This window comes from Rhipicephalus microplus, chromosome 4, assembly GCF_043290135.1.
Source record: "Rhipicephalus microplus isolate Deutch F79 chromosome 4, USDA_Rmic, whole genome shotgun sequence".
Lineage (NCBI taxonomy): Eukaryota > Metazoa > Arthropoda > Arachnida > Ixodida > Ixodidae > Rhipicephalus > Rhipicephalus microplus.
This window is the reverse complement of record NC_134703.1, coordinates 143,150,283-143,175,911: the sequence shown is the minus strand read 5'-3', so window position 1 is coordinate 143,175,911 and position 25,629 is coordinate 143,150,283. Positions and strand designations below refer to the sequence as shown.

General features: G+C 44.4%; 1 protein-coding gene across 1 annotated transcript in view; it reads left to right on the top strand.

The window, feature by feature from the left end:
- The window catches only part of LOC119172895 (neprilysin-1), a 40,284-nt gene that overhangs the window by 5,225 nt on the left and 9,430 nt on the right, over positions 1-25,629 (top strand). The window contains exons 2-6 of the mRNA XM_075891976.1: positions 732-842; positions 1,989-2,270; positions 4,975-5,199; positions 5,841-6,088; positions 10,287-10,430. Of these exons, the coding sequence (XP_075748091.1) occupies positions 732-842; positions 1,989-2,270; positions 4,975-5,199; positions 5,841-6,088; positions 10,287-10,430 (1,010 nt within the window). The remainder of the gene's footprint in view (positions 1-731; positions 843-1,988; positions 2,271-4,974; positions 5,200-5,840; positions 6,089-10,286; positions 10,431-25,629) is intronic.

Below are 25,629 nucleotides of genomic sequence, written 5' to 3'. Positions count from 1 at the left end.
TCGGAACATTCTCTCAGCACTCTGGTCGGTTCGAGCACGTCCATTTTGACATCATAGGATCCTTTTCCTCGGCTAGACCCTATCGCTACTGACGACCACTGCGCACAAACCTGCCCAGCCTTCATCTCGGCACTGGTTAGTTCGCTACAACACGGTTCCGATAAGGAACAGCGCCACCGCAGCTTCACTGGAGGCTTACGTCACGAATGGTTGCTATAAAACACAAGCTGCCAAGCTCGATTGCCTCTTCTGTTTCGTTAACCGTCTGAGCGTAGAATTGCGTTAGTCGCCGTGCTGCTGCTACGTTAATTAGCAGTTGTTACGTTTTACGTAGGGATGCGTCCTTCTGCCGACACGGCGTCGAACACTGGCCAAGGTTATGTGAGACTTGGCGTGAAGTGAAGCTTTTTGAATGACCATCATCAAATACATTTCAAAATAAATAATATACACACGCCCGAACCGATTTGTTCATACTATATTGCACTTATGGTCTCGTCACTCAGGAGCATTTGTGTTTCGTTCTACAAAACACTCATCACTTCATAGGCACTAATAATTGTCCTACAACCGGTTGACTGTCAAGATATTACAGCGGCAGTACGCTGTAAGGCTCCCAACAAGGACATTATAAGGGCCAATGTAAGGTCATATTTATGTGGCACTGAAAATAGCATGTCCTCACTGCTGTGTAGACTCCGTAAATTTAACACAGCACTGTTTGCTTTCAGTTGTGAACTATCTCTTGGACCAGTTCAAAGCGGCAAGTGACGACGACACTCCTCAATACCTCATCCGCGTAATAGACGTGCCCGAATATCTGGACAACGTCGTTACCACTGGTGAGTTTGTCAAAATAAGTTATCCTGTACTTCGGGAAACGAGTATGGCATACATCAGTGAGGATGTCATGTAATCCAAGCGCCAGAACGCTATTGGAAGCGAAGACGCACTTTTGTTTTTTCCAATAAGTCAAACCGCTTGCAACGAACTCCTTTTCGTAACAGGGACAACATCGATTTTTACTTTCTTGCTGCACTGTTTTGCTGTCTTTTTGATCAGGTGATGAGCGAATGAACTGACTCGTCAAGGCGCTAACTAACAACAGATGTTTTCTCAATATAACAAAATACCGCATGTAAAGAACAAACGAGCTACAATATAACGTCACAAGGCTATCTAGCTACGCAACCGGATATTCTGTTGATGCTTGTTTTCTCTGCGTTCTATGTACTGTAATATTTACCATAAAAAAAGTTCGTCCCAAGACGGCGCATATGATGGTTTCGTTCTTTCAGTACACACTGTTTTGCGATAGTGTTCTGCAGTCGCCCAAAGCTTTAACTAGTGTGCGCCAGTGGCGACATTTCTGTGCATCAGTACCATGTGACAGAGGCACGTTGCAAACAGTAATATAGGATCAGCGCATACTCACAAATTGCACTCAGCAGGGTTGGTTGTCTGCTTGGCAGTTTTCTAAGGGTGTCAACCTATATTAGCGCACTTCAGACGAACCATGTTCACCGTTTTAGCTGAAGAGTGGAGGCATGTGGCACACCATCAGATTCCATTGGCGTACCTCATGTTCTATTTCGTTGATTCTTGGGGCAACGATCATCCTCAGAACATAAAACACGTGCGGAATCATTCACTTACTCGTGTTGCCTGTTTGTCCGAATTGCGCTAGTGGGGACTGGCTTCCTCAAAAACGGCTTTTGCTGGCTGACAAATGGCTAATTTTAGTTATTGCTTGCTAATATTACCAAAACAGTGCTTATTAGTTGGTATTGTTGGCTAAAGGCGGGTGTCTGGAGTTCTAGTACTAAAATCGTCTTTCAATTTAGGTCGGAAAATTGAGTTGACTGCAGCTGTTCTAAGGATATAAGCCGTGCCTTTGGAATCAGCATGCCTTTTCGCCTTGTAGCTTTTTATCTCTTCTGCATTGCCTAGGTTCGATTAATGACATCGTTTTCTCCTACAATTTGTAGAGCAGTGGGAGGCTATGGTTCTACGTCACAGCGACCAAGCTTATCGTATGGATGACCAGCTGGCGCTGGAGCCGCTTGTAGCCAGGCTTACGGTGTTCCTTCTCACCGAACTCGGGAGCGTCGACTTGATGCGCCTGATATCGTGGAGCGTGTTGCGCCAGCTCGCACCTTACGCCGACGGCGAGGCCAACGGAGGAACGCTGAATGAGATACGCGACGTTTGTTACGACGATGTTGCGGAAGTGCTTGAGCCGGCGCTCACGTCCAAGTACATTTACAAGAGTGAGCACACCTCCCATTGTTTCGCATGCGCAATCTCTTAAGACTGCATGAAGGGAACCGCATGATGAGATAGGAAAGAGCGCGCAACTCAAGCGCTACTTTGTATAGCTCTTGTTGTCTAAGAAAAACTGATATTAGAGGAATAATTCAACTCATTTTTGTGGAAACGTATGAAACGACATAGTACTACGTGTGGTCCTCCGCTGTGGTTTAATGGTTATGGTGTGCGCTGGCTGACCACCAAGACGCGGGCTCGGTCACGTTCGTGGCAGTAGCGTTTAGATGGAGGCTCATCGCTAGAGGCCCGTGTATTGTGCAATGTCAGATGGTTGAAGTTTCCGGAACACTCCACCGAGGAGTGCCTCATAAGCATATACTGGTTTGGGGACGTAAAAGGTGAGAAACAAAAGTACATTGTGCATGCATTGGACATTGAAGCTCAGTCATAGCGACGGAGATGCACATTGTTGCTTTCTTTCCTTACTAGTGTAACGTCTTTGGTTTTAGGAAGGTTTAGCGAGCGTTAGGCCGCAGCGCCATGAATTACAGTGAACTAGTACATACCATGAACTCGAGGTGGTTGAATGCGGGAGGTAGACACGAAGCGCAAGCCGTAAGGAAGTGTGCGTGTGCCACCTCTCGCTTAGTCCTTGGAATGTCCGCTGGATGGCGGTGCTTCTATGTGTGGAATATATGATGAAAAGATGTGAGACGGTGGTACTTGGAGTGTCGACTGGATGGACGAACGGACACAGACAGATGCATGGACGGACGCATGGATGGCTGCACGGACGGATGGACGCAGGGGCGGATGCATGGACGAACGTAGAGACGGACGCACGGATGGACGTGCGGACGCATGAACAGACGCACGCTCGGACAGGCGGATGGACGCATGGATGGACGGAAGCAAGAACAAATGAACGGACGGATGCTTCGCCCCACTCTCCATCATTCACCCCGTGGATGTGCTGCAACTTTTTTTGTTTATTTTTTAACTTGTTTTTTCGATTTGCCACTACTAGATGGCTCCTGGGAACAGACAACGCGTATAAGTATTAGCTTTTGCCCAAATTCTGCACTTGCTCCTCTGTGTTGGCTGTTCTTTTGTCCTGGTGTTGTTCACACAGCTAGTATGAACCACTGTCCACTCATACAGCTGTCAGTTCCTCGCCATGAATTATCAGTTTTAAACTGCCAGTTGCAGAATAAGTTTACTGAAAGCATAGAAATGTAGCGACCATTTGAGATTCACTGTATAATATTTTTTAAACTCAAGTGTGCTGTTACGCAACTAATCAACTATGTCATTGTTTTCTTGGAAAACTGTCTGATTCTTATTTGTTTAGGGAAAACTGCTACTGTTACTTGTTTTCACTATGTTAATATGCTTTCTCACCAACAGCCTTATTTTTGTCTGTATAGTTACAACCTGTACTGTTATTTTTCAGCTAGTATTTTTTTTTCGGAAAAAAAACATTTGAATTGTGTTTTTTTCTTCAAATGTACCACATCCCTCTATAATGCCTCTGGCCCTAATGGGAGTTCTAAATAAATAAATAAATAAGTAAATAAATAAATAAACCGCACCCCAACTCCCCAATTTCGTGTTGATCCTTATAAAATTTTTATATAGAACGGGTCAGTCGCAACGTAATTCTGATCTTAAACTTGGCGCACATTTGCGGCAATTCCTTTATATTGCTATCATCTAAATTTATACTTGCTAAGTTTGAAATTTTTGTCTGAACATTTTTTTTAGTGAAACGCACATGACTGTGCTTCTCTAAAAATACTTGTTAAACGTGTAGCCCTGTAAACACCGATAACTCTATAGTCTATAGGCAGTTAATGTTACGCCATCGAAAGTGTTTACCGCTATTGGAACGTAACGAAACGTAGCCCCAAATCTATGACGATCGAGTGACTGGTTATCGTGAATCACGCAAACTTTCCAAAATTGATGAGTGCTCTCAAGCAGGCAGCTTTCCAGAAGCTGCACCAGCGCATAGTCACTGAACAAACACTTCCGACGTCATTCCAAAGAGTTAGCTAGCGTTCTTCTCGAACACTTCTGAAGTATATAGGTGAACAATAAGCAAGATCCCAGCCACAACCAGCGACATCAATTCAATGAATGACACCTTTATTGTAGTCTCTTTTTGTTTTCCTGTTGCCTTCCTGTCTGTCCTTGTTGCAAAGAATGCATAATCACGAAAGAGGGCAGGATAGTGCGTCTTTTCTGTGCGATATCGAATGACCTTCCGTGAGCATTCGCATGTGCGCATGTTTTGCAGTATGGCTGGTACAATAAATTGCATTTTTTAGTGCCAGCGTACCAGTTCATCGTGTATTTATGACCTACAGCACGCAGTCTATCTGTTGGTATTTGTGTTGGTGTTTTTTTATTTAGAAGTAATATTTAGACTTTACATCCAAAAACCACGATATCATTATGAGAAACTCCGCAGTGGAGAGCTCGGGAAATTTTGACCACCTGTGGGTTCATTAACGCGCACCTAAATAAAAAACACGGGCCTACATCGTTTTCGCTTCCATCGAAAATGCGGCTGCCACGGCTGGGATTCGATCCCGTGACCTGCAGGTGGGCAGTGAAGCCCCAAACCACCTGGCCAACACGATGGGTGTTTCTGTGATTTCGTCATCTTACTGACGGGTGCGCCCTTCGCCGCCTCTAACGCAGGGCTCACACCCGACGTGCTTCGAGAGGCGACGTACATGGGTTACCGCGTGCGCCACAGCATCATGAAAACCGTCGGCGAGTCCAGCTGGCTGCCTCCTGACGCCAGGAATGCGGCGCGCAGAAAGGCCGAAGCCATGAGACTGATCATCGCGTTCCCGTTCAACCTGACACGTCTGTCAGCGCTGGAGCGCCTTTACGCCAATTTGCCGGACGTTCCACTGACAAGTATGTCTCGCTTTATCGCTTTGAACGCGGTGAATGACGGCGATTTTATTTACTGTGGTAGAAAGCAGCATCGTACGACACTGGTAGAAGAGAGATGAGCATGCTTTGTATGGTGTGGTATTTGCATGGCGTGTGTCTTATGAACACGCCTTCATAATTCCTATTCAGTAAAACAGTATTATTTGTTTTGGCTATGAGCTACGGGCCCCGAGCATGCACTTTCGCGTAGGACAAAATGACAATAGTGCATGCTTGTATTAAATACATGTACTGTCATTACAAGCATATCATTGTCGTCCGAGCTGTCGGCACGTTAACGAATGACATGGAGGCAATCATATCAGACGTATATTAATGACACTCATTTTTTTAACTGCATACCATCATTCGGCTGATCGAGAGGCAATAACTTGTTGATAGTTGCGGCGCGTACGTGTCGCACAAACCCACTTTATGTTCATTCGCTAAAGATGATCACGTTGAACAGCTGTTCACTATTATTTTATTGGCCTATCTCGTAAGACATTTCTGTGGTGAAAACTGCTAAAGTGGCTGCTTCTTTTAGCGCATCTATATAATTAGGCATAAATGCCTAGTGAATGACGATTGTACCAAGTTATAACATCATCGTTGTGCGACAGACACATCAACAGGCCAAATGGGTGGCCGTGGTACCGGCCGGAGCTACGTCTTGTCGTGGTTGAACGCCAGCCGCTTCCAGCGGCGCATCGCAATTCGATACCCGACGGAGATCTTCTTCTGGCTGGGCACAGTGAACGCGCAGCACACGTACTCTACCAACACCGTCAACTTGGCGGGCGCCTTACTCGAACCTGTGATCTACTACCCCGGCGCATCTGTCGCGTACAACTACGGAGGCCTTGGACAGGTATGCCGCAGCCACACAGTAAATGAGAAGAATTAGTTATAGACTTCTCAAGGTGTACGGCTCAGTATAGAACACCAGTTTAATAGCTGCACGGCCAGAAAACGGCTGAAGCGGAAACGGTGACAGACATTTGAACACTAGAATACATAATAGACCGATCTCATCGTGAGTCGCTCTACGCCACCTCCGCCGCAATGCATGCCGGTACTTAGAGTACTGTACAGTCGCAATGTTTTTTTTATAGTGAACGTGACAGCGCGTGGTTGTCGGAGCTCCCAGCGCCGTTAGGTGGCGGCAGCGAGAAGTATCGCTTATGCGCAGTGCGTCCAGGCGGCAATAATTCTGCCGTCGCGCGCATTACGTCAGGCGCTCTAGCACGTGTCGTCTGCTGCACGCGCACGGCAGTAGGAAAGCCGTGTGCCTCAAAGTGGAAAACAATGTATAACTCCCAATTACGTTCCACTCAATATACAAGTAAACTTGAGAATATGTTATTAATTTTTGCTGGTGGTTTTTTTTGGGGGAGGGGGGGGTCATCGATGATCTTTTAGTGAGTGCTTTCTCCGATGCACATTTTGTGTTGCAGCATACCTGGCGCCGGTGCACATTCTCGAAGTATTGAACGAGCGCATAGAAAGTCGCTGGATTGCGATGCTCTTCCGGCGAGCTCGAGAATTTGTGAAATATGCGGGAATGCACACGAAATCACCTATGTGCGACACCCTGTTTACGTGGCGACTGCGGACAAACGCAAGGCTCGCCAAGAGTGGCAGAATCTTCGAGGGCATCGTAACTTTGGGCCACTATTTTTTGTACCTTCCAGAATGGCAGCAGTGCTCTTGTTATTCAAAGAGGGACATCAGAAAATACAAGTGTAACATTAAGTGAAACTATTTCAGATTACTGACACAACTTCTATAAACGTACCAGTCTTTCGTCAAACGTGCACCAAATAACAGTTCGGGTGTTTGCGTTCCTTCACCTTTTCGTTGTACTTGAAGAACGCAGGAAAAACAGAAAATGACGAGACCCAAGTGAAACGGCAGGCATAAGAGACAAGGGATTTAAACTGAAAGCGCCCACATTTTCGTTACGATCATAATAGGATAGCACAAAGGCTGAAAATCAGCTAGCAGACGACAAACGAACGCTGCGATGACGTGATGCGTGCGAAGTGAAGCTACCCCGCTTGCGCCTGTGCTCAGATACCATGACTTGTCACCAAGCGGCGCTAGTAACACTGAAAGCCACGCGCTTCTGTGTTCACTCTCAAAAAGATTGTGACTGTACGTTTGGCTGCATCGGCGAGCTTCATCAACGAGCTTCAGCAGCCGTGTTTAGATGAATCATGATGATTGTTTTGACGTGCTATGTGCTGGGATGCCTGGAGCAAAACGACGCAAATATTTGACGCGTCGTCAAAGAATATCAAACTCGACAATAAACGAAGTCCAGCGGAGCAGCAAATACCAGGCTCTTACAACGTGTAATTCAAAGGGTTCGTTAATTCAGCGTGTATAACATAACGCAGGCTAGTTTAGCAGTGCTCTAAATACAGCAATACTGCATCAAGTTGTCTGCGTGACTGATAGGCCGATCCGATCAGTAACATCAGAACTTCATGCAACGCGTGGTCGAGCTTTTGCTGGAACGATTGCCGTCAGAGGCTGCAAATTTGCTATACAACCGACTTTCAGGGCAACACAGAGATCACCTAAACAAACCTCTCACCAAAAGCCACAACGACTGTGAAGCGTATTGCATGAGTGAGAACTGTGATACAAGCTATTCTTATAAGTGCGTGTTCTACGTTTACACAGCTGCACAACATGCATGCAGTGCACGGCTAAAACTGTGCCATGCCAGCAACGCAGCCATCGATGCCGCCAAAATGCCCCATTCCTTTCATAATTGGACATCATGAACGCAACGAAGAGCGACAACAGAAGTAGCAGAGCTTAGCTTCTTGTATGAGCGTGCGCGCAAGGCAGTTTTGAAATGGTAGGTCTTACGACGATATCGGCGCCAAACCATCAATAAGCTGAGGCATTTGCTATAGTAGTCGCGTGACCCACACATTGCTGCACCGTGATGTATGGGTCACCATAGCCTCTTACTGACTGACTCGTCCTTTGTGCAGTAGGAAATATTTTGCCGTTCACAAGATTTTTGTGAGGGTGAACTTTTGAAATGGCAGGCGGCCAGTCGCCATCCCATAAACGCGCTTCTATAGTCTGCTTCATGGTGACCGCATGGTAAGCATTCATGTTTAAGGCATCATAGTTTTTGAGAACCTGCGTTAACAACACAGTGTACATGAAAAGTGTTGCTTGCATAAAAAAAGATGTGCAGAAAGTTTTTTTTTTGTCCCATCAGTTTGTTTTTTTCACGTCTTCTGATTGTGCAGTTTGGGGAGGTTCTTTTCGGCATGCTGTAACTTGTATCGCTTGCGTGCTGACGTTCACTAAAGATGAATTTTGCTCGCTTCATGACAGGGACCAAATTATCGTTTTTTAATAACTAATGTCGGCGAAGCGCTGCAAGGGCATTAAAATGCCGTGATGACCTGGTTACATGTGCCCGTTGTCAGCTGTTTCTTTTCTTCTTAACAGGAAGATAGGCAGTGTAACCTGAAATACAGTAACATGCACAGGAAGTCTGTGCTCGTGTTTCCACCACACTGAATCGTCTTGTGCACCTATAAGTCGTGCCAAATGCCAAATCACCTGAAACACGCAGCAAGCAGCCGCCCCAGCAGCACCTCGAGTACTGCAACTAAGATGGCGGCAGCACCCCTGCCGGAAACCCGCGCACGTGCAGATGATCTCGTGGGATCGGTCTATTATTACAACCGTTTGGCTAAGAACTTTGGGGACTTGAAATGATAGGTAATTCAGGTTGAGATGTCAAACCCTTTATCACTTGCTTCGCATGAGTTCGATTACGCCTGGATCACTCGGTCTAGAATAATCCAAGCCCAAGTGTCCCCTTCCCCTTTTTTATCAAGTGCGTGTCAATAACCAGCAGCAATACATTTTTGTCGGGAAAATATTCCTTACAAAGAGCATTTCGCCGAGAGGTCTCTCTGAAGAGGGCACAGTAAGCAATTCAGGCCGCACGTAATTCCTGAGCAGCATTAGCTGAGTACAATGTGTAAATGACTCACTCCAGGAACGCATTTTGCTCGAAAACCTTACGGATTACCTGACAGCATTTGTGTTGCATAGTAGTGGCGCCTTTGCTTCTTGCTGCCAAAGGAAATATTTGTAGCTTTTAATAGACACGTGCAAAATCAGATGACATGATTACGACAACCGATAAGCAAGGAGTTCAAAGAACGATATTTAGTGGCAACTCAAATTTGCGCAAGGAAGACATCGAATCAGTGGAAAACTTGGCGTCATCGTTTGCTGCACTCAGTGCACTACGAACTATATATACATTGTGGTAGATGTGGGTGAGAGTAATGTGGCCCACTGTATATCACTAGTTTTAGTTACGGCACTCTTCTAGGTCTGAGCTTGTTGGCATACTATAGTTTCCACACTGGTCACCCCCTCGTTCCCAGGTACACTTATTGATTGCGCAACTGCCTAGGTTGCGGAGGAAGCGGTGGCCGCACAGTCGAAACCGGTAGCGCCAGTTTCAACTACAGCACCTGCAGCTCAGTTTTGATGTGAATTGATTGCCTGGTACAACCAGGTCGGCTAAAATAGATGGGTTCAGCCATGTTATTTAGTTCAGTTGATTGTCGTTGTGTTTTTCAGAACAATCTCACGCATCATGTTCTCACTCGTAGACGAGTTCAGCTATATCCTACTTTTTTGTACTCGTGCATCACAACCACCTGTTAAAACTTGTTTTTTCTAAACAGCAGTTTTGTGAATTGGGAAAATAAAACTAATATATGAAATATAACAACGTTTATAACTTTTGAGGTCTTTTAGCTTTCATCGTTGTCTGAATAAATACATGCGTACTTTTTATTTAGTATTGGCTACGCGTTGCAATCATTTGCCGATAAGAACCGGCTAGAATTTGAGGAGAGAACTCACACGGTACAAATGATGTCGTTACTTCTTCGCTATGCTTCCATGAAAGAGTCAGTTATAGCATGTGTAGTGTTGAGAGATAGTGGATACGCCCTACGTAGAAAAGTCTCTAACGATTGTTCTAATTATTGAATGCAACGGCGCAGTTAATGGGCCACGAAATGATGCACGGCTTCGACGTGACCGGAAGATTGTACGATGAGCACGGCGCGAAAAGCAACTGGTGGCCCAAGGAGGCTACGAAAGTATATACGGAACAGACTTCGTGCCTGCGGTCTATCCATCGACTGGTAAGCCCTATTCCAGAGCAATGTCGCACTTGTCAAAATGTCGGCGCCTCCCAAAAAATGTGCGACCCTATTTTAGGTTGTCGTTTTACGCAGAAAAGCATCTTACATTGACGTAAACGTTCCGTGGTCACATTAATATTAAACTTAGAGCCCCGATATGCATCTGAAGCTGGCACTGAAACTTGCTAACGATTGGTGTTGAGCGATAGAGAAACAGTTTCCACACCGTTTTGCAGTGTCGTGAGGCAAAAAAGCGTAGGGCAGCGTTGTCATAAATGTGACGAGGTAAGCCGCTTGGCCATTATTCTCATTTCCGAAAAATATGTCTGCTCCGTTGTTAGTGAAAAAAAAAAGACGGAGAAAATGGCACCTGACAGCTGTGACATTTCAGCGGGATTCCCTCATTTAACGCATGGTGTCCTGAGGGCATTTTTAGCCCGTACAATGCCACAGTGTACTGCCGAAACCCATCCCGCACGACTTCGAGGTGCGCGCTTTTCCACAATAATTTGCGCAGTTCGTCTTCTAACAAAGCCCGCGCATGCGCACCGCGATCCCTTCAGGCACTCAAGAAACGCTCGCTTGCGCTGAATCCAATGGACTCGGAGGACCTGGCAGACGACATGGGTGTCCGCGTGGCCTTCAACGCCCTGCGGAATATCACAGGCGCATCCGAGAGAGGGGGCACTCGCAAAGTGGCCGGCTTCTCCGAGCTTCAGCTCTTCTTCCTCGGCCACTGTGCCAAGATGTGCGATCCCAGAGTGCCCCCGCGCGAACGGGACAGCTCCAAGCCGTACGCACCCAACTGGGCCCGTTGCGTGGTTCCGCTGATGAACATGCCAGAGTTCGCGGACGCCTTCCAGTGCGCGAGTGGCACCCTAATGAACCCTGAGCGTAAATGCCAGTTTTGGTAGCAAGCTGGCGCACTGCACAGGACGCTATCGTGATCTTTGCGAATTTTTAAGCGCTTTTTATTCATTGCTTCATGACGCGCGCTTGACGTTATTTTGTGCGGCCCATAATATACGTAAGTTTGTTATTCTTTATCGTAGATTTGTAGAGCTCTTACTTTTTAAGGCTCATTGCTCAAGTTCACGCTAAGTACTCACTTAAAAAGGCCCTGCAACGCTTTTCCAGAAATCCGTCCAAATACTTTATCAAAGGACTTCATTGCTTCATGATTCAAACCACAAAATCTTTTTTCTAGAATCTGTCAAGCACGAGTGGACTCAGCGGAGTCAGTAGTAGAAGTTTTTATTGTAGAAATGACGATCAATTTTGCAGCCTGAGAGAGCTATAGGAATTCGTCACCCGTTGTAATTGTTTTTTCTCATCTCTCCTACCGATGAGTTCGCGGGATGCTAAGTAGAGAGAAGTGGTACGGGTGAAGGAACTTACGTCATGTGCGTGTCATGAATTGAAGGGCTCTTTGTTTTTCTTCTTCGAGCGCGTGACGTACTTTTAGAACAATGGCGCGCCTGTGCGCGTGCACGTGGCGGCCTCCCATGGCGGCTGCAGTAACTCTGCGGCTCACAGTGCTCAAATCAGCCAATTGGCGTAAAACTACGATATAGGGCATAGTCATTTAGATATATGGCATTATTTCTAGACGAAACGGAGTGATTTCAAGCTAACTTTTATAATAATGGTAAACCTTTGGCTACGCGCTGCGCTATCCGGTTGGCTCACGTGTTGTTAGGAGCCTCGGCTATCGTTCGGCCGCTTTTTGTTTTTTGCCATGTCGAAAAAGTGTTGCACGGCCCCTTCATTTCGTGATTCGAGCCACTGCCTTGTGAATTTTTTGACCCCATCGGCCCGTCTACTTAGCTATCTACATTTTGGATATCTTGTGATCACTACCTGCATAAGCACCCATGATTCCCTGACAAAACGTCATTGTATGACGAACATCAGAGAAAGATTATCATGCGAGCACTATGCATACGCACGTCGTCTACTTTCAATTTCACTTTTATTCCTTAAAGACCCCACCAGGGGGTATTACATAAGGGGTGGGTTACGATACATACAACAGGTTGAACACTTCATTATATGATATACGGTGATGCGATCGCTTCAATGAAGCAACATAAATGACGAAATGTCATCGCATGCAATAGATATTGTTTCATCAACTTCATTTCTATGCTACATTCTACACCACATGACGTGATGGCACGAGTCTTTGACGACATACCTGAAAAACAGGTTGCGACATACAGATTTATGGCACGCGCGTTTTGTGTTGGATTCATTTCGTTGTCTTTCAGTTGATTCACTTGTATCAGAGCAAAAGGTCTAACTACCACGCAACCGGTGCTAGGCTTATCAGGGGGTATGGAGTACCTTCAAAAACTTCACGCGCGCGAGCTAGCGCATTGCGTATGCCTTACGCGTTTTTTCCTTCGCTGATGGCTTCCTTACGAAGTTATTCGGACAAGCCAGGACGTTTTCAGTTCACTAAAAATGTTATTCGATTACGTCAATCTCTGGGTCTTGAATGGGGTCAGTGACTGCCGATCTGTGGCACAAACTGCTTTCTGCGAAAGGTCGGGCACCGTCACGCCATATCGTGACAATGATCAACAAATAGCTAATACTATATTACGCGTGCTGAGTATTCACCAAGGTATATATACAACTGGTAGCGAAGGCTCCATAGAAGCCCACAAGTTCAGAAAATGGCAGCTGATCAGCTGCTCATGGGGCTCAGCTCCAACTTTGTGAGGAGAGAATACTTCCGACGGAACAAAAATAACCTGCATTTGACGTAATAACCCGTAAACAAGTGACGTCATTTTGTGTGCACTATAGCACGAAATTTGAAATCAAATTACTCTTCAAAAGCCCCTGATCGCTGAGGGCTTGAAATAAGGCAATCGCTGTCGAGTCCTCCACGAGTGCGCTTCAAGTCAACGCCAGTAAATTTAATACCGACTCATAATCAGACAGCAAGCTTTAAGTGTACTACCGTTCGCTTTGTCTCGGTTTTACAAGAAAGCTTATTCTTCGAACTATCATTCTTCGTTCGTGGTATCTTCCGCAGATTGATTCAATTGCAACCAACAGCGTATGCCTGTAATATCTGCAGCTTTGCTTATTTGCTTCACGCATACGCAGGTTATTAAGCATGTACAATGCTTGTGTTCTTCATATTTAGGACAGAACGACGCCTAGTCATGCCAAAGTTATGATATTTCAGTTGTATTCAATGGTCACAAGAACTCAAATTTATTACACTGCACATAATGAAAATATGCACAAAAAAGTCTGCGGACACTACTTTCGCTAAGTTTTTTTTTTAGATATGCATCGAAAAGGTACCACTGCATACGACAATGCAGACAGGCGAAATGTAGCATGATAGATAACTTGGTGGTCTGCCCCCTAATAAGAGGAACAATAGTAGGTACTGCCTGCTCAGGAAGGACAGCAGGCTGAAGGAATAATAATGGATTAAAGTGCAGCGAGCACTGTATTCAAAAACAGCACCCTTGTTTCTTGTCTAAAATATATGGGTCCCCAGGCATGCATCTGTTCTTAGTTATCCTTGCAACGCACCTGTTGCCCAGGCGGGGTCTCACTGGGGATTCTATTCTCGAAAACCACTGCGATGGCGAAGCGCCAAGAACCGCTCTCGTTAAAGACGCCGATGACATTAAGTTTAATTAATTAAATAATTAATTAATTAATTAATTAATTAATTAATTAATTAATTAATTAATTAATTAAATAATTAATTGGTGAATGAATGAATAAAAAAATAAATTAGAACATGTAGATCAAGAGAGGACTGGACAGAATCCTGTTCCGGGACTCCATTTTATTGCGCTGCAACTCGCGCTCGCTTAACGAGTCTCCGCCATACCCGATCTTTAGTGCGATGGTATCAGCAATAGTAGGCAACCGAAATATTGATGACGGTATAATGTCATTAATGAAAAGGTTCATGACTTTTACGTGCAGTTTCCAATCACAAATATGCTTCAAAGAAGCTGGTTGTGCTGAAGGCTGACAGGTCACCGGTGTCACTTCGGAGATGGCTATCGCGTTGACAGAGCCACTTCAGCTCGTTTTATCACTCATACATAACGTATTTCTCGTTGATTGCAGAAGCATCACACGTCTCTCATGCTTATCATGTTTGCACGAGTCATGCACCTTCGTCAACTATTCACGTCTCGCAATAGAAAATTTGGTATATGTGAATCTAGCGAAACGATGACGAGCGCACCATGAGCGTGGAATTTAGTTATGACAAGTCATAACATGAAACTCATGAGCTGCATGTCATGGTTTTGCAGTCATGTCATACCATACCAGTTTTACAAATTGCCATGTGAACGAAACCACCGCAAGTGCAGCAAGAGCATGAAATGTAAATTATGACATTCATGACATATATGTCATGATTTTCTTGATATGGCCAGTCAATTCGGCTCGTCTCACAGTCATGTTATGCCATTGCAATTTAGGTATCGAATAGCAGCATCGAGACAGACAGGAGAGCTAAAAGTCCTAGGTGGCTGGTCAGGTGGCTAGACAGACAGACGGACGGACGGACGGACGGACGGACGGACGGACGGACGGACGGACGCTTCGCCCCACCCATCATCATTAACTCTGTGGATATGCTGTGATTTTTTTCTTGTCAACTGCAGAAATGCTGAAATTAATTCTTGATATTCCAGTAAAATACTTCACATATGGCATATTTAGTGAACCTGTTTTGTGCGATTTAATGGTAATGTAGTTAATCAAGTTCACTTCTTGGTTTTGTTTGAGTGTGTGGGGTTTTTAACAATGGAAAGTACTCACTGAAAAGTAGCTCATGTGTCCACATCGCATTCCACACCGGAAAGTACCTCATGAGTACGACTGAAAATTTAATTGAACGAGTGGGGCAACATAAGCGTTGGTCTCTGCGGTCAAGGGAGAGATTGATTAGTGCAGCGCTTAACAATGCGTAAATCAGTGTCATTCTTTATCGGCAAAGAATGCCTGGACACGGAGTGTGGAACAAGCTTGGTTGGACTAGTCTAACATCAAAAGATGCCCATTAGCACTAATAAAGGGTATACTCGTATAAAAGAGCAGTATCTCGTTATAGCCTGCCACTTCGGACATGAAATTTATGGCTAAACAAGTCAACAATTTTTATGAAGGCTCTAAGAGAGCTTTTTTTTTTTCGCATAAAGATCACACAGTTCCCCACGCATCTCAATATTGTAGCTCCCATTCAAGTGTACCTGCAATTATTTTTTGTTACTGCAAGCTACGGTGTTTTTATTAACCATGAAGTAATCCCACCAATCTTCTTTTTAAGCTGATAATTTGTGATATCTTGCGTTCCAAAGCCGCCATTTTTTATTAGACACGTCACAGTAGATAGCTGGGGAAGTTGCCACCTTGTGTTGTTCTTTACTTGCCATGACAATTTCAGATTTCAGATTTCAGATTTTTTATTGCTACGAATACAAGAATGTGACTTGTGTTTAGTATAAAAAAGGAGGTCCCAAAGTGAAATGCATAATACACAGGCCTCTAGCATTACGCTGTAATTGAAATCAGACTGCTGTTCACGGAGTCCAACCGCTGACTTTTCAGTCAACGGTAGGGTTTTTTCCAGGCTGATCTGCGTCATAAGTAAAGCGGGAATTGGGAAGCTCGAAGAAACATCATGCCACTACTTTGCATCTTTCTACAAAATTCAGTTCATCAGTATAACGACAGACACAGTCTTTACAGATGCAGCCTGGTGAGAATATGATTGTTTGCAAGTAGGTTATTTTTACGACTATGTCATAAACTGTGCCTTCTTTTTATTTACGAAATATAGAGGTGTCTGGATTGACCCCTGTGAAACATGCGTTGAGCGCCGGGTTTGGAACAAACATCAAATATTGTACACTGTTCTCGGAAGTGGAAATAGCTTTCTACATGTCTATAACGCTTGTACTGGGGGTGCGAAGTTATGCTTTGCAGTTTTCTTTGACGTCAGCACTAGGAAGAACATAAAAACTACCTTTGCATTATACTTATATACTCAGGGGAAACAGGTCTCGGACTATAACACTTATACCAGGTGTACAAAGTGGAATTTATAGTTTTCTTAGGATTCAGTGCTAGAAAAACGAAAACCCCCTTTTCAGACAACTTGCATATCCAGGGTACGAAGTTATTTAAGGCAACACAAACTGAAACAGTACTTAGCGCTGTCAACCACCCAATAAACAATGGCTTAATAACTTTCTTTATTGAGATAGCAATTATATATACCATCTTACCATACCAGTAATAATTCAATGGGCCAGTTAGTCTTCGTGAAGGTATGGGATATGGCACAACGGGAGCGTTGTCAACAAAAAAGGATATATTCATTTCCCGACAGTTTCGGGAGGGGTCCTCCCTTCATCAGGAGATGAGTATATATATATATATATATATATATATATATATATATATATATATATATATATATATATATATATATATATATATTTGAGATCTAACTGACAGTAATGCCAAGAAATGTATAGGGGAAGTTATTTGAACAAATGGACTGTCAATAGAAAGAAAGAAAAGTGGGTGAAAAAATAACCAGCCGAGAGCAGGAATCGAACCTACGACCTCCGAATAACGCGTTCGATGCTCTAACCACTGAGCTATCAAAGCGGCCTTCCCCCACCCTTGGGGTTTATATGTGAATTTAGAAGTAGGAATGTCGGTCAGCGCCATCTATAGGCCAAGCGGCGAGTGTGAAACACCCTTTTATGCGCATGTGTGGCGTCACGTAGCACGTGAACTTATTACGACCGGGCAGCTCACCAATAGTCCCTCGTATATAACCTAATGATACCAAGTCTGTCAGTACGAGACCCTCGTTAATGAATAAGGGAAAGAAGTGTATACCTAAGGGCTCGTTTTTCCGTGTTTTGACAGAATATTAATGAGATCTAATAGACAGTAATGCCAAGGCATTCCTGCTCACGGCTGGTTATTTTTTCAGCCACTTTTCTTTCTTATTGACATTCCATTTGTTCTAATAACTTACCCTATGCATTCCTTGGCATTACTGTCTGTTAGATCTCATTATTATTGTGTCAAAACACGGAAAACGAGCCCTTAGGTATACACTTCGTTCCCTTATATATATATATATATATATATATATATATATATATATATATATATATATATATATATATATATATATATATATATATATATATATAATGCCACGCTGTCTTGGTGGCAGAAGACGAGAGCGAAGAAGTGAATGGCAGCTGTGGCTGAGTAAACAGTCCTCCCCTTCAAGATCTTGCCTATCGTTTCCTCTCGCGAGTGGAGGTGCTGGGTACTGTACTGCAACGTCTTATGCCTGCTGGTCCTGAACCAGAAGCAACCACCACCAGTGTAACAGGATCTGCTGATATCTATCGAAGCAGCCGCCGCCTTCAAGGACTACCACCCCAGTACGGTCCCTTGGCAAGTTCCGTGAGGACAATGTTTGCTACATCCGCAACCAAAACTGACCATGACCCACTCGCTAGCGTACCCTGTGTCATCAACACGCCTCGCACGCCCAACCCATTCCATGGTGATGCCAGTAAGGATGTCGAAGACTGGCTTGACCATTTCGACCGGGTCACCGGGACAATCGCCGTAAGTTGAAGAACGTGTATATCTCCCTCTTAGACGCGGCAAGACTGTGGTATGAGAACCACGAAACTTCATTCACAAGTTGGCAGGAATTCCATCGGCAGCTTCGCGAGGCGTTCAGTAACCCCGAACAGAAAGAGAGAGCGGAGCAGCCACTTTCTTCGCGATTTCGAATGCCGAACGAGAGCGTCGCCATGTTCGCCGAAGAAATGTCGCGATTGTTTCGACGGGCTGACCCCCACATGCCAGAAGACAAGAACGTGCGCCTGCTAATGCGAGGCCTAAAGGAGCAACTTTTCGCGGGCCTTGTGCGCAACCCTCCTACGACTGTGTCCGAGTTCATACGTCAGGCCACAATTATGGAGCGCATGCTTCGGCAGCGGGTGTCGCAGTATGAGCGTCAGACGGCCATGTCCGCTGCGTGCTCGCTTGTACCTATCGTTTCCTCTCGCGACAATATATATATATATATATATATATATATATATATATAATACTCGGCGGAGCGAACATCGATTTTCCGGCCAGGGTTGTCGGCGCATGCGCTTATCGCTTATCTCGTGAGCGAACAAGGGGGGGGGGGGGGGGGGTCTTATGGCAGCCACGCTATTGCGGCTCTTGCCCCCACTAAAGCCCCTACAGCAGGCGGGAGCTTCTACGGGCTGCACTCTCAACACGAAAAAACGGTGACAAAAGTGTACCTGGAGCAGCAGTCTACATATATATGCGTTCTGCACATAACAAACTGCCACCAGTGGCGACACACAACGTATAGCCCTTAGTGCCAGCATGCGCTGCCCACAGGAAGCAATTCTCATCAACACCGTCACTACGCATGAGCCTTGTTGTCATCTGCTCTGGCTGCACCGCAGTAAACTTGGTTACTCAGCACGCGCGTGTTTACTACAATTAATACTGCTCGTAAAAATACTTGTCTTGGTTCGTAAAACATTCGAGTATGTGTTTATCGCATTCATCACTTCGGCCTGTTGGCGAAACTGCGACTCTTTAGTGACAGCCGCAAGCAAGCATGTCTTTATTGATAAGTTCAAGCAGTCGCGTTTATAGACACTTTCACTTGAAATAACTCTTTTAGCATGTCTGTGCTCTGAGGTTTCCTACTGCAATATTTATTTGTGGTTTTCATTGTGACGCATGCTGGGTAGTTAAGATCATCCCATTGTTCTTCTCCGATGTGACAAACGGTCATTGTTTACTCTGCCCAGCTGGTCGTTAAAGGGCGCCCGTTATTTATTTTGCCTGTGTCTTCAACCCGTTGTCAGATTAGACGACGCACGCAACAGAAACGGCACTTAAGGGAGGAGCCTTGCTCTGGTGCTGGCTGTCTTTCACGCGCGATCATGCAAACCACAATTTAAACTTTGCAGCAGGGTGTCTCGAAGCCCCGACATGCTAGAAAAATTTTACCAAGTGGCTTTGTGTAAAATATGACTGCCTCAAATTTTTCTATACAAACATGCTAACTTATTTTTCTAAGTGAGCGAGTGAGTGAAATAACTTTATTAGGTTCACAATAGACGCGAGTTAACTCGGTGTCACCTGGCTAGGCCCACTCGGGGATGGTCAGGTTAAACCTGAACGCCTTCGCGCTGGCCCTCTGGACGGCCAGGATTTGAGAGGTGAGGTCCTGGACCTTAATCAGCTTGTTCATTTCCTCTTCTTGGAAAGGGGGACCGGCAAATGCGCATTCCCACAAGACATGCTCAAAGTCCGCATAACTGCCACACAAGGGGCAATCCGGGATGAGAACCATTCTGGGTGTATTGTGTCCAGTTACGCAAGGCTCGGGAAGGTTCTTGTTTGGAGCCGTCTGAGAGTAACAGCATGGGCCCTGTACAGCGAGGTGCGAGAAAAGTAAATTACTTAATCTTGGCTAATTCAGCAGCGGACTGTGATAGTTATCGTCTCACTTTTGTGTCCCCTAGGATACATATATATTTATAATGAAAGGTGGTTTTGACTTGCCTCCAAGCGCTTAACTTTAAGAAAACTGTAAAGCTTAATTTTCTAAAGTTTGTATATTATGTCGTGAAACATTCGCTTTTACAATTATTTCATGTTCTAAATACGATCGCATAGTTTTTGAAAACGTTAAAGAATGAAATAACCTAACATAACATAACCTCTCATCCTTCGCCCTATCTGGGCTGTAATATTGTTAATAACACAACCACAAATGGGCATTTTACTCAGATTCGTTCTTTTTATTGTGCGTGTGTATGCGTACAAAGTTCGACTATCTATGCCCTTTTTCACAATGTGCGTCTGTGTAAAATGCCGAAAATCTGCTACTTTTTTTTCATTTTTACTTCGCATTTCTTTTGATGGGGTTCGTGACTTTCTGGGCCTATCACAGGCGTTGCCATTTGGAAAGTCATAGAAAAGCGGCTGACATACCTGTCACGAATGTGCACTTTTTAAAACGAAATGTTCTAAAGTAATGTATACGTAGTTGACACTAGATTAGCTTAGTTGTCGACTGATGTCTAGCGTAGCTTAGGGCGCACTTAACTCTTAGGTGTATGTGGGGAAAAGGGCAACGCCACCAAACCACAATCGTACTCAGCACTGATCCCCACCGGGCACCTACAGCGTGCAACTTGTCTCTGCTGCGAACATTCCCGCATTATAAAGTGCATTCTACACTGGGAGGCCTAGCGCCGTTTTGCGCGGTTCTCTGAGAGACTCACGATGAAAGTAACACTTCTCGCCCTACTTCTCCTTTCGACGATCGGTAAGAATTTCACTTAGTTCTCCTTTTGTGCAAATTTCTTTGTCATCGCTAATCACATAGTTTCTGAATACACTGCTTCTGTGACGGGTCATTCACACTGCTGATTGGCAGAGGCGCGGCAATCAATTCTGATCAATACCAACGAAAAATGAAAGTAATTGATTGTCACACCAACTGTGACAAGTCAGTCGCCGCTCCGGCATACCTCGCGATTAGTGCTTTCATGCCAGCTTGCGTCACCGTGGCCACGCAAAATAACCAGGCCCATTTTTTCTCAGTATCCGAACAATTCCTTCCCGTAGTAACAATGTGCGCATTATAGTTTCTATGACTTTCGTGCGCAATTTAAAAGTCAATGTTTCCTTCGATTCAAGAAAAAAAACACTGGTGTCAGTCACTGTGCAGGGTGTACTTCTTATGCGATACAGATTTTTTCTTTAAAAAACTTTAACAGTTAGGAACTTGCCGTGTCAGTAGACGATTTCTAAGATGAGGAGAGAATACTTTACCCCTAATTTGATCACTTAGAAATGAATAACTAAGAAAATGATTTCTATTAACTTTTTTCATATCAATCTTAGGGTGGTTGTTTGTCAGGCGAAGTTATTCTACTTCACAAATTATGACGAGCCAAGTTTTTGATAGACAAAAATATTGGGCGCAGTTTCGGAGATCAATCGTTGAATTTCCACTACGCCATAGAAACATAAACTGAGCACACCGGAAGCGTTGAAAGTCCCTGTCCTGCGTCATGCACAAATTTCTTACCTAATTCGAATGATGGCGCGTCGCGCGAGAACCTCACCCAGCGAGAAGCGTTATGTCATCCTACATGTCATCCTAGCAGAGCGTTCCGACGAATGACGTTTCGCGCGTGATATGCGGTGGTTATTTGATTATTTTCAATTTCAGCTTTTGAACGGTGCAGGACTTCAATATTAAGGTGAGAGCCTTTTTGGTCTTATACTCGCGATGGCCGGTGTCCTGTCCCCTGGCATGATATCAGCTGTGGGTTCAGCCCCTCACGCGAGGGCATGAATTAGATTTATGAATGCTGGAACTCGAAAAGGCTTCTGTGCGATGCGCGAAATGCGAGAATCTGAACGTGTGCGACAAGGAGGCAGACGTGCATAAAGAGAAGTTTCTGCGTCACGCAGCACAAGCGGTGCCCTTCCGATGCACCTGCAGCGCTCAGTAGTGGTTCCTCCCGCATCGCTGTCGGGAGATTCAACGATGGATCTCTGACACTACGCACAATATTTTCGATTTTCAAAAACTAGGCTCGTCGTGATATGCGGCCTAGAAGGACTTCACTATATAAACAACCACCCTGAAATTAATGATAAAAAAGTTATGCGGAATGTTTGGTTGATTATTCATGTATGAGTATCTAATTCGTTTAAAAATCTTTGCGTCTAGGCCAGAAATTAGTGTGCGAAGTTGGCAAGTACCAACTAGTTCAGGCTTTTAAAGAAAAACATTGTATTGCCTAAATTAACAGCCTGATGATAATTCACGGTTTTTCTATTTTTACTGGGTTCTAGTCACTCGTTCTGATCGGTTTCCCGTTCCCTTAATATGATCTCCTATGACAGTTGTTTTCGGTCTGTGGCAATGACATGGTGAGCAGCAGTCGGAAGAGCCGCATGTACAAAGCGCCAAAAAATGCGCAAAGTTCGCAAGAGCATTCGCGCAAATCAATTGCCAAGCAATGAGCGACTGACATGGAACAGTCTTCTTTGCTCAAAGTATATCATTTACATGCATTTAAAATTGGTATCTTGCGAACAAGCTGGTTTCGAAACAGCTCCCGGTCTATGATGTGAATTGCTGTTAAATGGCGCCAATTAAACGAGCGCCCGCAGGGCTTGCAAGGTCGGTGCAATACAACTATGACACCTGCAGCGTGTGCCAAGTCAACAGAGGTTAGTAGACAGGATAACTTCTGGTTAGCCTCTAGTTAGCTTTTAGTGAGCCGAGATGGCGCCTGCGTTATTCGAATCTCTTATAGCGTAAGTTAATTAGGGTTTTCTAGTGCGCAGACATGGTGAATGTTTTCTCTAGTCGTTTAAACTTGTAAAAGTTGCCCTACTGCCGGTCGTCAATATGTAGAAGGCACATTATTATAAATAAAGGAATGTGAATATTCGAAGTTTTGAATGTTTTTCGATATATTCGATTCTTTCGCACAGGAATTTTTAGTATTCGAACTTCCGAAAGACAAATGCAGTCAATGTCCCATTGGAAGTGACCTTTTCAAACCTGAAGTATGCTTCTTATCACCACATTTCCGTGCTGCGGCAAAGCTGTCTTTCAAAATTCGCTACAGTCGCAAGTTCATTGAATCAAGAAAACGCTTTTTCTAACATGGAGATGATTGGCGTGGTAGAGGTGGGGGCTCAAAGCTGGTCTGTACCTCAAGTTTGAGCAGAGAGTACGAAAAATTGTAAGCTGGAGATTTTTACCCTTCAAAGATTCAAATTCTTGTTTGTTGACTTCTACGAGGCAGATTTCCAACTCCTTACTCGATCGGAACACATTTTTGTCTGCCACATCAGTTTTGCTTCAGCAGAAGTTGGTAGAAGGGAGGTTAAGCAAACATAATTTTAGCCTTTCACGTGTAGTGATGTCGGCAACACTTTGGTTGCACGAAATCATTTGCTAATACAATGCGCGTATGTATTGCCTCAAGTTTGAGAAGACAACAATGAAATACAACTCACCATCGCTTCATCAAATTGGCAAAAAGACGCACTTTAATGTTGCTATATCTTATGAAAATATGCTTAGAAAGCCTCTCCAACTTTTTTCTCGATTTCGCATGGAACTTCGAAACATATTCTTGAAATATTCGAAAAAATATTTGATTTGATTAGCCATCACATTTCAATATTCGAAATCACCTCACACTCAAATGTTTGCTATTTGCACAGCTCTAGGTATAAATAACGCATATGTGGCAGATAAATATTTCCCTCATACTAAATCATGATCCGTGTACCGCATCATGCAACGCAGAAGAATTGTGCTCCAGTAAGCTTGTTATGAAAGATTAAACGACAGTGGTTCAAAAAATAGACGCTGTACTGGCATTAGGCAGCCAATCTGGTGCGAACGCGTTACAAGTGAGAGACGTGCTGGGCTGGTTGCATGTGGTTGAGCTCGGTTGGCTGTGTATAAATATGAGATTGACCATGAACCATAACGGCCTAATAAGAGAAGGTAAAATGTTTGGCGATGTGAGCCATTAAAGTATAAAGTACTATTACTACTATTACTACTACTACTAAATGTGAAGCATTTTTTTAGCACAGCGCTCACTTTTAGCATCTTTCTACGTCTATCTATCTATCTATCTATCTATCTATCTATCTATCTATCTATCTATCTATCTATCTATCTATCTATCTATCTATCTATCTATCTATCTATCTATGTAGCTGCTTACGTCTGCGTGCTCTCGTGATCACCCCCTTGTCGTGAATCTAAACTATAATGGGAGTGTAAGATGGTTTGACGAATATGACGCACTAGTTAAGACATCAAGAATGTCACCATTACAGCACATTACGTCGTCAAACACATCGCACCAAACAGTGGCACATACCGTCTTGTGGGTATGTGCCACCGGTATGCGAGTATGTGTCAAAAGTGACTGACACACGTGTTTAAATTACCGATGTGTGTTCTCGTCATTCCTGCGTAGATACTGTCAATCACCTTCGGCACATACCCACATACAAGGAAGATTGATGCGTGAAAGGGTACGCTATTATTCATTATTTTGTGCACTAGTACTGCGACTACTACCATAGTGCTTCATAGTGCTACCATAGTGCTTCATAAAGAAAGCAACAGAATACCAATGAATACCAATCAAGAAGGGTGTAAGGCAGGGGGACACAATTTCCCCAATGCTATTTACCGCGTGCTTACAGGAGGTTTTCAGTAGCCTAGAATGGGAACAGTTAGAGATAAGAGTCAATGGAGAATACCTTAGTAACCTGCGCTTCACCGATGACATTGCATTGCTGAGTAACTCAGGGGACGAATTGCAACCATGATTACGGAGTTAGACAGGGAGAGCAGAAAGGTGGGTCTTAAAATTAATCTGCAGAAAACGAAAGTAATGTACAACAACCTCGGCAAAGAGCAGCGCTTCGAGATAGGTAATAGCGCACTTGAAGTTGTAAAAGACTATGTCTACTTAGGGCAGGTACTAACTGGAGAGCCGAACCACGAGATTGAAGTAACTAGAAGAATAAGAATGGGGTGGAGCACATTCGGCAAGCACTCTCAAATTATGACAGGTAGATTGCCACTATCCCTCAAGAGGAAGGTATATAACAGCTGTATCTTGCCGGTACTTAGCTACGGAGCAGAAACCTGGAGACTTACAAAGAGGGTTCAGCTTAAATTGAGGACGACGCAGCGAGCAATGGAAAGAAAAATGGTAGGTGTAACCTTAAGAGACAAAAAGAGAGCTGAATGGATTAGGGAACAAACTGGGGTTAAGGATATCATAGCTGAAATCAAGAAGAAGAAATGGACATGGGCAGGGCATGTAGCGCGTAGACTGGATAACCGCTGGTCATTAAGGGTAACTGACTGGATTCCCAGAGAAGGGGAGCGGGTTAGGAGGAGACAGAAGATTAGGTGGGCAGATGAGATTAAGAAGTTTGCGGGTATAAATTGGCAGCAGCAAGCACAGGACCGGGTTAACTGGCGGAACATGGGAGAGGCCTTTGTCCTGCAGTGGACGTAGTCAGGCTGATGATGATG